General features: G+C 37.1%; 1 protein-coding gene and 1 non-coding gene across 2 annotated transcripts; both read left to right on the top strand.

Moving 5' to 3' along the window:
- The first annotated feature begins 378 nt into the window (after positions 1–378).
- On the top strand, positions 379–485 carry LOC133306008 (small nucleolar RNA R71). Its single transcript, XR_009750835.1, has one exon. It is a non-coding gene; the product is annotated as a small nucleolar RNA R71 (small nucleolar RNA).
- Positions 486–12,467: 11,982 nt separating this feature from the next.
- LOC133306007 (precursor of CEP9-like) lies at positions 12,468–12,869 on the top strand. The gene has a single exon (XM_061506269.1). It carries the CDS (start codon positions 12,468–12,470, stop codon positions 12,867–12,869), a length of 402 nt encoding a protein of 133 aa, XP_061362253.1.
- Positions 12,870–13,634: the final 765 nt, after the last annotated feature.

Genomic DNA, 13,634 nt, shown 5'->3' with positions numbered 1-13,634 from the left:
AGGCAGTAGATGGACAGTCTGTTGAATCATTAAGGTCACCACAGGCTGAGCATGGTTCACTCTCAGTTGCTGTGAGTTGTAAGACTTCCATCCTTGGTTGTTCTTGATCATCTTTCAGGTTCTTCACCTCATTCATCAGTGTGGCCAGTTGGGACTCCATGGCAGTTTGTTTGTCTAGTTCGAGCATGCCTGGCTTCCTTACTGGACTCACCCTGTCTAGTGGCCACTGGAGACATCTTTCTGTAGTGCCTTCTATGATCTCATACCTGGATTCGAGGGTCCCTGTGAAAAAAATATCCTCCTCCAGCAAAATCTAAATGTGATTGAGAAGTATGATCAATGCCTTTATAAAAAGACTGTAAGACTCCCCAACTCTCTACCCCATGGTTTGGACATTTTCTGATGATGTCCTTGTATCTCTCCCAAGCTTCATAAAGATTTTCTCCATAAAACATTCTGAAGTTAGAGAGCTCAGCTCTAACATCAGCTTGGCGAGACATAGGGAGAAACCTTTCTATGAACTTGTTAGAAAGTTCCTCCCAAGAGTGTATGGATCCAGGGGTGAGAATTTTCATCCATGTTTTTGCTTACAGCCTCATTCTCATACTCTCTTCTGTCACACCCTCAGCTTTGAAATTATCACAGATATCTTGAAAGTTTGTGAGGTGTGTGTAAGGATCTTCTGCAGGGAGTCCATGAAAGACTTCAGCTTCCCTTATCATGTGAAACATGATAGGTTTTAATTCAAAATTAGGTGCTACAGGAGGGAGGATCACTCCATTTTCTGGTCTGTTCCTGAAAGGAGCAGCCAAAGTTCTAAAGTTCTGTTCAGGAGGGATTCCTTCATTGTTATGATCAACCATGTTTTCAAAAATATTTTTCCTAAGATTTCTTCTTCTATGTAAAGTGCGTTTTGGCTCAGGACCGAAGAAAAACTCAGGTATTTCAGTGGAGTGGTGAGAATCTGTTTCAGACTCTTCACTCATAAACCATATACACAGATATTATGAACAGCAGAATGTGTAACAATATATATATAAAAAATAAAAACAGACTACAGAGTATGTACTTGAAACAGTAATAAGAACAAAATTTAGTGTTTCTATCCCCGGCAACGGCGCCGAAAACTTGTTGGGTGGTTTGTTGTTGGTAAAAAAAAATATATTCTGATGGAGAACGTTCCTCTATTCTAAATTAGAAAGAGAAAATAGATTTGTTCCGTTACTTTCAACCCAAGTGCGCAAGTGCATGCATCAAGTAATAATTGGTGTATTAATGCCCAGATTATCGTTCCCACGAGGATAGAACTCTAAATAATGCCTTAAACTATTTTATAAAGAATGAAAATGAGAAGAAAAGTTAGTGATTGAGCTGTCTGGTCAAACGTTCCCTGCTGCCTTGACAACGTTCCTCAAGAACAGTAAGTTCAGTCTGATGGCAAACAACTCCTCGTGTCGTTATATATGTGATCCTTCTTGATGAGAGAAGGCACGACAATAGTCATCGGAGGTTGATAGATACAATGGTTGAATAGATTAAAAATAACATAGTAATAACTATACTCAAGAGACAACAATGTGGATGGTTTTAAAACAATTTTAACACAAGGAACTGATTTAATGCTCCATTCTTAAATAGTTATTTTCTCTGCTCGAGACTTAGCACTTTTTGGCTTTGTCCCAGTTTCTTAACTGCCAACTCTGATTCCTCAGCTCATAGACTAGATGGCTCACAAGTTTCCATATTCCTATGGCTCCTTTGACTCCAACAGATACTTGGTACAGAACCTTAAAATGGACGAAGTGGCCCCTTATTCCTAAGGTAACCAATAGTGTTGTTGCCAAAACACTACCTTCCCCCACTGGCTAAGCTGTCTGAAATCCCTTCCTTAAGGAAGTTCCTTTCTCAGTATGTGTTCAATTTCCATTGATACACAATGAATAAAGCTTACTTAGCCAGAGAAATACAAAAAGCTTCAGTACAAGAGTTTTGAAAACAATTCTTTAAGAAATTTGCAGCTTATCTGTTCCACGGATAGTTTAGCCCATGGTTGTTACTTTAAACATAATTATTCTAAGTTGAAGTCCCATAGACCCGAGATTCAGTTCAGAGATAACAAGTGGAAAGGAGAGAAGAAATACTTATATTGAAATGAAAAGAGAAAGATTACAACAAAATATAAAATGGAGAAGATGGTTGATACTCGTGAGGAGTTTCAAGTGAAAGTCACAGAATAAAGGAGAAGTGTTGTCACTTAAGTATAGCTACCACTATACAAAATTAAACTACAAATTAACTAAATACTACTAAGTGATCTCTTCTTAAGGAATTCGATTCCTCAGGAATTCGATGGATGTCTTCGTGCTAGGACGTCCTATTTATAGGAGAAGAGTTGATGGTAAAGTTGTAATTCTCTTGGATTTGTTCTTTTGTCTTCTTAGAAGAGGCGGTGTGTACAGTGCTTCGAAGGGTGCATAGTGGCTGGATGGGACTGTAGTTGTTTGAGATTTTTCTTTCCTTCTGACCATACTCATGCCTTACTTTCCTCTTTGGCCAATAAGAACCCTTTATTCTCTGCTGCCCATGTTTTCCTTTGCTGAATAGCTGCACCGCTTCTGCTTTATGGAAACTTCTTTTCAACGTTTCTTGAAAAGTGGTTAGAGAGATTGAGTGAGTGAAGCAGGTGTATTTCTTGTTCTCAATACGTTCCCTTTTTTATATATTTTCCAAGGGCTTAGGTCACCTTCCGTTCCCCACTGTGTTTTTGTCAAAAAGATATTAATCACATGCTTTTAATGCTTAAGTTGCTCATCAGTGGAGGGAACAAATGATATTTTGCCATCAAAATGGGCTTTAGATGGGAACGATTTTTCATCCCATCAATCATCATAGCAAAACCCGACAGAGAAAACTCACAAGACAAGACACACAACAAAACATCCTAAATTTTTGCAATACATACAGGCTTTTCCATAGAAAATGCTCTGATACCATAAAATGTAACACCCCGTGTATACCCGGTTTGTTAACATGTCATTGTATTAAGTCACGCTTAATTAAAAATGTGGAATATCTTTTTCTTTTCAATTATGACGTCATTATCATTACCAAGTTGGATTACTTAATTCATTTCCAAAATATTGCCTGTATGTAAATTGTAAAGAGACAGCTAACTTAATTACCTCAATACATAAATATCTGTGAGTATCTAAGTCACGGAACTACAACACATCGACCAGACATAATCCTAATACAATTATACAAATCGAATCTAAAAGCATAAAGTCAAGTCAATGTGGAATGGACAATCCCCATGCTCACCAAATGAGGCAACATAGCCAACAGAGTCCCCACACAATAATCCATAAGATGAAGCTAAACACACATTAGCAACAAACATAATCCAGCATCCAAGCATAGTCAGCATAAGCAGATAAACATCAATCAACTAAGCTCCGGCCTCCTGCCACCCGTGGTCTCAACCCCCGAGTTACCTGAACCTGAAAATGGTGCCCCAAACGTGGGGTGAGATCTCTAAAAAGAAATCTCAGTAAGGCAACGGGTCCTCAAGGATTTCTCCACCCCAAGCTCACTTACATGTGCAATATAAGTTCTAAAAGCAGTTTATCAATATAAGTTCCAAAACTAATGCAGTGCAGCAGATAATCATGCCATGTGTGTTATAACTATTCTACTGGCCAGAGAAATGCGGGATGTACATACGCTTACAACCCACAATAGTACAAGGAACACCGCTTGCACCTCACCCACAGCCTCACCATCTTGTATGTCCCCACATACTCAGGCTTACCGTATAGGTGGAACACCACATGCATATCATAAAGCACTCGCACATAACAGCTCAATAGCATTTCAACAAAATAATACATGAAAACATCATGCATATAAACCATCCCTTCATGGGACATAGTGGAACCAACAATGGCTAAACCGAGGACACGAAAGCTTACCTTGCAAGCTAACTATCCAAGCCCAGAGTCCACACAAGCTCAAAGAAGAATCAATTTCAATTTTTATTGAAAATCCATGATCAACTCTCTTCCGTAGTACTCTACCCCCAGGGGAAGTCGAATGCCCGCAGCCCAAACCATTCGGACCCCTTAGAGGTTCTAACCAGGGAGCCACAAATCCCCAAACCGCATAGTTTCTCCACCAAAAATAACCTCTCCGGTCGGGGAACGCATTAACCGATTGTATACCACCACTGATAAACACCGGAATAGGCGATATTCACTAGGCCAAGAGCACCCCCTTGAGTAAAAGCTTCTACAGCTTGTTGACCGGATCACAATCTGTTTTAGACCAACAATCATATCAATATTCATACTCTACAAGCATATGACATAAAGGCAACGCCTTTCCTTTACGTTTCATGTCTCTAGGCTTCTCACAAAGCCATAAGTCTTTAATCCCTTTGATTCTGACTTACATTATATATTACAGAAGTCCACATTAACTAATCATAGGTCCACAAACCCAAAATATCATTCTGTATGAACAGTACCCTTACTGTCCTCGCAAATCCAGAATATCCGGATATATGTCGGGGACATATCCCGATATCCATATCCGGATATCCATAATCGGATATCACAAGACTCCATATCCGGATATCAATATCCGGATACCATATACGGATATTTCTGACTTACATTATATATTACAGAAGTCCACATTAACTAATCATAGGTCCACAAACCCAAAATATCATTCTGTATGAACAGTACCCTTACTGTCCTCGCAAATCCAGAATATCCGGATATATGTCGGGGACATATCCCGATATCCATATCCGGATATCCATAATCGGATATCACAAGACTCCATATCCGGATATCAATATCCGGATACCATATCCGGATATTTCGCGACAGAATGCAGTTTTGCATTTTCGCGAAGATATCACTCAAAGGTTCAACTTTAACCCATTACTACGTCCAAGCATGCATTTTTATACCCTATTAGGTTCATATTCGTGTTAGTTACTTAAACAACTTATTAAACATGCCAAGACTCCACTTTTAACCAATGAAACTCATGATCAAGGTTCAACAACTTACACCAAGCACCAAAACAGAACAAAGGCAGTGATTTGAAACTTCCAATGCCACTCCACAGAGCAGCAACCAAGGGACCACGAAAATACACTTCAAGGCTAGTCCTTTCTCTACCAAGAAAGCTTCATGAAGCTACACCAACCCAAGGAATGGCTTCCCACTTCACCAAACTAAAATTTAGAACCTAGAATGCTCAGAAACAGACCCACAAGCCCTAAAGAGCACACTCTCCACTCTCCCAATGCTTACCACAAGCCTACTCCCATGATCTAGAAGGGTTTTCTTGGAGGAAAGGTTGTGTCTTTGGTGGAAAATGAAGGAAAACACAAGTTTTCAGAAGAGATGAGGGGTGGCAGCAGCCAAGGCACGTAGGAATTATGAGAGATCCACCTAGGGTTCTGTGTAATGCTCTATTTATAGCCGATTTAAGTTTAATCACAATGTATTAGTGCTAATAGCTACGCTTAGCATTTTAATCCCAAACTCTGGTTTCTGAACCTACTCATTTTTCTAAGATTTGTCATATTTTATTTTATTTTTCGCAGCACCTTTCCGGTACGCGCTTTTACTTAGCCAGTATCAGTTTTGGCACCAGCTCTCATTATTTTGACCTGAAACTTGTTATGCCCATCCTATATATTTTTCTAGTGACATATACACATTTTTCATGATTTTCTGGGATACTTCATCGGTACGCATTTATACCGTGAGGCAGAACCGATATCTGCACTTTTCGTCAGAAAAATGACTTTCGACATTATTAATCACCTACCATAATTATTTAAGTCTTATCATAATTATCAGGGTCAATTATGAATTTATTTCTTAATTCTCCTATGTATTTAATTATGCGGGTTCTTACATTAAGCATCGTCCACTGGAGTTCAGTGATGATGAGCATGTGTTTGTGAGACTTTCACCTGTCACCGGTGTTGGTCGGGCCCTCGGAGTGAGGAAGCTTAGCCCGCGGTTCATTGGGCCATACCAGATCCTTGATAGAGTAGGACTTGTTTCCTACCGGCTTGCCTTGCCTCCGAACTTGGCCAACATCCACGACGTGTTTCACGTGTCTCAACTTCGAAAGTATACTGCGGATCCATCGCACGTGGTGCAACCTGACGATGTAGAAGTTCGGGAGAACTTAAAGACTCTTGTCGGACCACTCAAGATTCTCGATCGTGGCGAGAAGCAGCTGAGGAGCAAGATCATTCTGATGGTCAAAGTGCAATGGACAGGAAGAACTCCTGAGGAGTGTACTTGGAAGCGAGAGGACGAGCTTCTCCGGCAGTATCCCGAGTTTCGAGATAGGTATGTTTCTGATTTTGAGGACAAAATCCTAAAAAGGTGGGGTGAATATAAGAACCCGCACCGTTAAATTAGGAATTTAATTAAATAATTATGAGTTTAATGAGATAATTCCATAATTGACGCTAATAATTATGAGAAGGCTTAAATAATTATGGTAAATAATTAATAATGTTGAAAGTCGCTTTTCTGACGAAAAGTGCAGATATCGGTTCTGCTCCACGGTATAAATGCGTACCGATGAAGTATCCCGGAAAATTATGAAAAGTATGTATATGTCATTAGAATAATATATAGGACTAGAATAACAAGTTTCAAGTGAAAATAATGAGAACTGGTGCCAGAAATGATACTGGCTATGTAAAAGCGCGTACCAAAAACGTACTGCGAAAAATAAAATAAAAATATGAAAAATCTTGGAAAAATGAGTAGGTCTAGAATCTCAAGATTGAGATTAAAATGATAAGCGTAGATATTAGTGCTAATACAATGTGCTTAAACCTAAACCGCCTATATATACACATTTTGCACAAAACCCTAGGCATTTTTCTAATTGCTATGTGACCTTTGGAGGCTGACCAGCCTTTGGCACTGTTCCATTGCTTGCCTCCCTTCACCTTGTGAGCCAAGTGGCCATTCTCTTCCTAGTCTCTTCATTGAATCACCATAGATTTGAGAGTAAACCTTGTGAAGTTGAGAGCCACCCTGTTCTGAGTTGTTGCAGCCTCTAGGTTGAGTGTGGGATGGCTGAGCTCACTGTTTTGTGGGGAGGGAACCTTGTTCTTAACACTTAAGGCTTCAAGGAGCCATTTTGGTGGTGAAAGGTCCCGTCTTGTGGTACATTTTCGTGTTCTTACAAAGTCAGAACCTTTGAGCTGTGCTGGGAGCTCCAAGGAGGAGTCTTTTTCTGAGTTTGAGCCACTTGAGGTATACCATGATCACCTCTTTGGTATTTTCATGATTTAAGCTTGTTTAATCCATTAAAAAGTAAAACTTGGATTATTTGAGTAAATGACTGTGTTTCTGAGTCTTAAACATGTTAATAAACATCTGTTTAAGGAGTCATTGGACTCCAAATCGAGTTTGGACACTTAAAATGGGACTTATGCAGAAGAATGCTCGAGTTTCTGCATTATGTCTGATAAGTATTCGATTACTTTTCGTGCAGTATTCGAATACTTATCCCTTGGTAGTCGAATACTCCTTGGAGGAGTATTGGGATACTTTTTTGGGAAGAAAAGTATTCGATTACCCATGAAGAAGTACTCGAATACTGGATAGTATTCGGATACTGTGGGTTTTGTATTCGAATACCTTGTGATATTCGAATACTGAGTGAAAAGTATTCGGATACTTTGTAGTATTCGAATACTTAAGTGAAAGTATTCAGATACTTTCTGGAGACTTGGAGTATTCGAATACTCATCGGGGAGTATTCGAATACCTTCTCCAGAAACAGCATGAAATGACTTTAAATGAGTGAGAAAGCCTTAATCACTTAATGAAATCTTGAGCAATGATTATTGATGATTAATTATTGTATAAACAGATTGTGATTGTGCTGTTTGTGGGCATTGAGCTAGTGTGAGCTTGGCTTGGATAGTTAGCTTGCGAGGTAAGCTTTCATGTCCTCGGTTTAGCCATTGTTAGTTCCACCATGCCCCATTGGGGAATAGTTTTATGCATGATGTGTTCTAATGTTTTGATGATTGAAATGCTTTTGAGTTGTTAAGTGTAAGGGCCTTATAATATGCATGTGTTGTTCCATCTAGACAGTAAGCTTGAGTATGTGGCGTCATACAATACGGTGATTCTGTGGGTGGGTGCAAGTGGCGTCTTGCACTGATGTAGGCAATAGACATATTTAAGTCCTGCATTTCTCTGGCCAGTAGAACATCTTGACACACATGACATGATTATCTGTTGCATTGCACTGATTTTGAAACTTATATGATATTACTGCTTTTGAACTTATATTGCACATGTAAGTGAGCTTGGGGTGGAGAAATCCTTGAGGACCCTTTTTCTTACTGAGATTTCTGTTTAAAGATCTCACCCTACGTTTGGGGCACATATTTCAGGTTCAGGTAACTCGGGGGTTGAGACCACGGGCGGCAGGATGCCAGAGCTGATGTGATATGCTTGCTGTTAGATTATTATGCTTGGATGCTGATATGCTTTATGTTATTATTATGATGTTGTTATTGAGACTCTGTTGGGCTTTGTTGCCTTAGTTGGTGAGCATGTGGATTGTTCATGCCACATTGATTTGACTATGTCTTGTTTTAGATTTGAGTTGTATTAATGTATTAGGATTATGTCCGGACTACGTGTTGTAGATCCGTGACTTAAATACTCACATATTTATATTATGAGGTTATTTAGTGTAGATAGCTGTCTTTTTGCAATTACATACAGGCAATATTTTGAAAGTGATTAAGTAATCAACTTGGTAATTGATAATGACGTAATAATTGAAAAGAAAAATTTATACCGCATTTTAATTAAGCGTGGCTTAATACGATGACATGTTAACAAATCGAGTATACACGGTGTGTTACAGACAGGACAATTGAAGGACGTCCTGACAGTTACAATTAATGTGAACGGCGTGAGATTGAGTAGTGGCACACGTCGCATTGGTTGAGGAGAGCCACGTGGAAAGTAGTTATCATTGCATGGGAGGAGAATCGTTTTTCAGAGAAGAAGAATTGTTTCTCCAAAAAAGGAACCCTTATCATATCCAGGCTGATTCATCTCAGATAGAGCTCATATTCGGAATAACCCGAAGAACCTCATCCATCTCCTGGTCAAATCAAGAGTTTCAAAATAGAAGCCGAGGTAAAATCGAACCGAGGTAAAAGCATCTACATTGAAGAACATAATTCGGACATCCCGGCACTCTGAGTACTCAGTCTACTGGACTGGGGGGCAACTGTTATGGACCTGAGTAAGGCCCATGTCCATAGAAGGCCCAAGTAACGCAAGCCTAAAGGTAAACTCTATAAATAGGAGCTAAAGACCACATGTATGACTGATCTCTCTTAACCCTATTTTATGCAATCACACAACACACACACACACCCCTTGGCTACGGCCTTTATATCGTGTGCCATGCTTCGCTGCCCCCAAGATACCTAATTCATAGGTATCTAAAGAGAAAGCACTAGATCCAACATCAACCATCTAACCTCTGGTTAGACATCTCTGCCTCAAGCAGAACAGTTATAATGACTGTTGTTTGAGTAGTTAATTAGTGGTGTTATAAGATTCTTAATTAGCTTTGTAATAAGTCTTTTCATTGATACTTTTAGTTTTTGTGTTGCCTATTAATAGGCTTGGTGTGTTGAAGAAATATGTAGTATTCCCTTTTGTTTCAATTTTAGAGTCTCAATATTCTATCACAATACCACACAATATCCCGTAGCCTCAACGTAATGAAAAATGAGTCATCCCAAAAATGCACACCAATTCATTTCTTTTAAGTGTGATGTTATGGTATTTGAGCATCTGACTTTTCTGTTCAGCTTATGAGTCGGCCAAAAAAAAAATGTCCAACTAAGAATATGATATATGTGGGAGCATGAATGTGTGCATCTATCGTTATCATATGCATAGTTTATTTTGGATGATGGTGGTGAAGAACAGGTACACATAACGGTGTAGTTCCCACCACTTTGTGATTCGATGGTACAAATTAAGGCGGCTATAAAGATCGATTACCAAATAATGGTCTAAACGATACCCAATCAAATAAATCATATTCGCAGTGCATTACCAAATCTTGATGCAAGTCAAACTTAGAAGCGAGAAGCCTATAAAAATCATTATCTTTCTTCAGCTTTGAGCCTGCGGCTGCGCAATCATGCTATACCCATTCGATAGTTAGTGTCCCAAAAATAAATATATATTGGGGAATATATTTGTTATGTTACCTGAAAATAAGATATTTTTCCTGCACTAACAAAAAAGAATGGGTCCCATAAAAATTTCAAAAACAAAACAAAAAACAAAAAAAAAAACAAAAAGTTGACACGGATGGTTGTTGTGTGTGCAAGATGGGAGAGATTTGACCTGTAACATGATCAACACAATGCCCATATATAGTTTTCATAACAGAGGATCCCGTAGATAGAAATTGGGGGATTGATCATTTTTTTTGTTTTAAAATTAATTTACCATTATATATATTTTTTAAAGTATATATAAATCTGTTCTGTTTGGCTAAATTCTAGTTCTTAGTAATTTATTTATGGGTAATATTTTTTTCATTTAATATGAGAATTTTTTTTTTTCCTACACTAACAAAAAATGTGAAGCCCACAAATTAAAAAGAAAAAGAAATTGCAGACATGTCTTTTTATGCTTATATGACATGAGATAGTTATCTCCTACATTTGGAGAAAATAATTTTTTATTTATTTATTTGAGTGAATGACTTATTTATTCAAATAAATGTCCATCAAACTTTGGTTAAATATTAACGGATTGGTTTATTTATAATTTTAGAAGAAAAACAAATCGATACAAATTTAAAAAGAGGAACAAAGTGATAAATTTTATATTAAAACAAGGACAAAATAGCCAAATCAACCCAGAAATGGAGCCGAGGGAAGGTCGAGAAGAATCGTCACATAGCTCTTCACTAGTACCTGTTTGCCTAATTAATGAAATAGCCGCAAACTTTAGCTTCAAATTATAAAGCATAATATATTCATTCAAGCACTTGGACTGTTGAATACCGTGAAAGGTCACGCTATAGTACCAAGAACGATATATATATATAATATATATATATGGCCTTTGCTTTCGTCCTGTAGTAGTAAATTTTTTTTTCCTGCAACAAAAAACGACAAAATAAATAATAATAACATTTTTGGAACAAACACTGTATTCATTTATTTTGTTTTGTCTGTAGCTTTACATGACAAGAATCTTGTTCATGTAACATGATTGTTATTTATTTTTATATATGTGTGTATGTATATATATTATTGAGCATATCTCGTGACTGTTTTAATTAAGATAAGATACTTCAATATAAAATCATATAATACCATGTAACAGAAGAAGAGGTGAAGATCAAAAGAGACTATAAAAATCAAATGAAAATTTCATATAAAAAATTAGGGTCTCTAACTTCTCATGTTGTAGGAGAATTTTTTTTTCTGCAATGATATGGGTAGTACATAATTATAATATTAATTTGATTTTTCTCTTTCGGCTCACGTTAGCAAACAACATCTGAGAAGAGAGGAAAAAAATAATCTTTAAAATTGCAACTACGTGCTACCAGCAGTACGTAGTGTTAATTCGTTGCAGGGGAAATTTTTTCTCCTATTACATAAAAACTATATTTTCCAAAAAATTATAAGACCAATTTATTTTTATGTACGCAAAAAACCATGTTAGAATGACGTACACCCGTGGAATTAAAATTAATTGACACAAATTTCTCTTGAAATGCATCATGTCATGTGAGAAAAGTTCATGTGAGACTATTTTAGGTATTTACAAATAAATTAAGGGTTTGATGTCTCTCGTAAATTATCTCCTACACACACATAAAATTGTGTGGGGTCCATATAGGCCAATGTGAAAAGAAGACAGAGAAAAAAAAATATAGATCCCATACACTTCTATATGTGTGTAGGAGATAATTTTATTTTCTAGACATTAAAACCATAAATTAGTGGCTATTAAAAATGCATTACGATGGAGACAAAGAAAATCACAAAGAAAATAATAATCATTGATTTATTTATAGACAATTGAAATCATCTTACATCACCTCATATTACATGAGATGATTCATTCTCAAACAGTCCCTAGCTAATTTGAAGTGCATGCATGTACTCCACACATATAGTCAAATGACAAAATTAGTAGTTGGAATCTTGAGAGAGCATTGACATACTCAACAAGATTATAAATATGTGAGGATCCCATAACTTGTCATATCATCTCCCTTCGCATTTGCCTCTTACAATTTGAGCAAACTAGCTCTAATTTCCTACAGGTCATCCTCTCTAGTCCCTACCTACACAAAAGCCTTTCAGTTACGTACCTCGAGCTTCTTTAGTCATGGCTAAATTTCAGGCCACGCTAAAATATTTTGCTGTTTTTCTAGCACTAGTTGCCTGCAATGATTTCCTTCTAACTCATGGCAGGCAGATAAAGCCATCGAACCAACATGTTCCTATTCCATCATCAGAGAATAAAGTTGACTCACCCATGAAGCCAAATCATGAAAGCAATACGAAAGCTTACACAAATGGTTTTCGACCCACAACACCATGTTTCAGTCCTGGTGTTGGCCACTGTAGTTTTTCAAGAGAAGATAACAATATGAAAGCAATGGTGGTAGCTAAGAGTCCAAATGTTGAAGTTTCAATGACTGAGGGATCAAAAAATGATTTCAAACCCACAAACCCAGGTCACAGCCCTGGTGTTGGCCATGCTCTCCAAAACAAAATTGAAAGCTAAATTAGTAATATCATTAAGCGACTCCTTATATGTCCTAAAACAGTGGTAGTCCTGCTGCATGTGTACGTATAATAATGTCCTCAGTTTAGACTCTTGTATTTGCATGCCAAACAATTTATGTGGCATTAGCTTGGCTTTAATTATTGCTTTGGGTTAGTAGGTTTTTCTGTGAATATCATAAATTTAAGTCGTGTTAAGGTCTCCTTTATGTATCATTCAAAATGTTAGCATTTTTAAGCTACTAGAATACCTAGTTGTAAGGAATTTGTGTAGTTTGTATAAGATTATAGGTTCAAAATCTCAGCGTTACCATTGTATAAAATAAATAAATTAGCATTTGCTCTATTTATAGGGTTTATGTGATGCATATTTCAAAATAAATAAATGATGTCATTTATGGAAATATATGATTCCTTCTATTTTACACTACAAGATAAATAACCGCTGGTATGTATTAAATTTAGCTTTGATTTGTCGACTGATGTAATATAGTTGAGGTTAATTGTACATGGCGGCAGTCATTTACAAATTTTAAAATTATGTATTTATTTAAAAATTCAGTGAAATCATATATGTCTACATACTGTTGTAACTACTGTTTTAATGAAAGTATGACCATAAAATTATGTCACTAATTTTGACAGAAAAATGTTAGGCTCACGGCTTTATAAGAGAAACAAAGTAACTTGCACGCAACATTTATTATTGTTTTTACATGACTTTTTTCAATAATAAAATCGAAGAAAACAAACTTTCAAATATACG

Source organism: Gastrolobium bilobum, unplaced genomic scaffold (assembly GCF_033153095.1).
Source record: "Gastrolobium bilobum isolate Gb01-03AN ecotype WA unplaced genomic scaffold, APGP_CSIRO_Gbil_v1 utg36576, whole genome shotgun sequence".
NCBI lineage: Eukaryota > Viridiplantae > Streptophyta > Magnoliopsida > Fabales > Fabaceae > Gastrolobium > Gastrolobium bilobum.
This window is presented reverse-complemented; position numbering and strand designations above follow the sequence as displayed.

Excerpts from the sequence above, each read along its gene's own strand:
- LOC133306007 (XM_061506269.1), top strand. The coding sequence starts at position 12,468 with ATGGCTAAATTTCAGGCCACGCTAAAATATTTTGCTGTTTTTCTAGCA.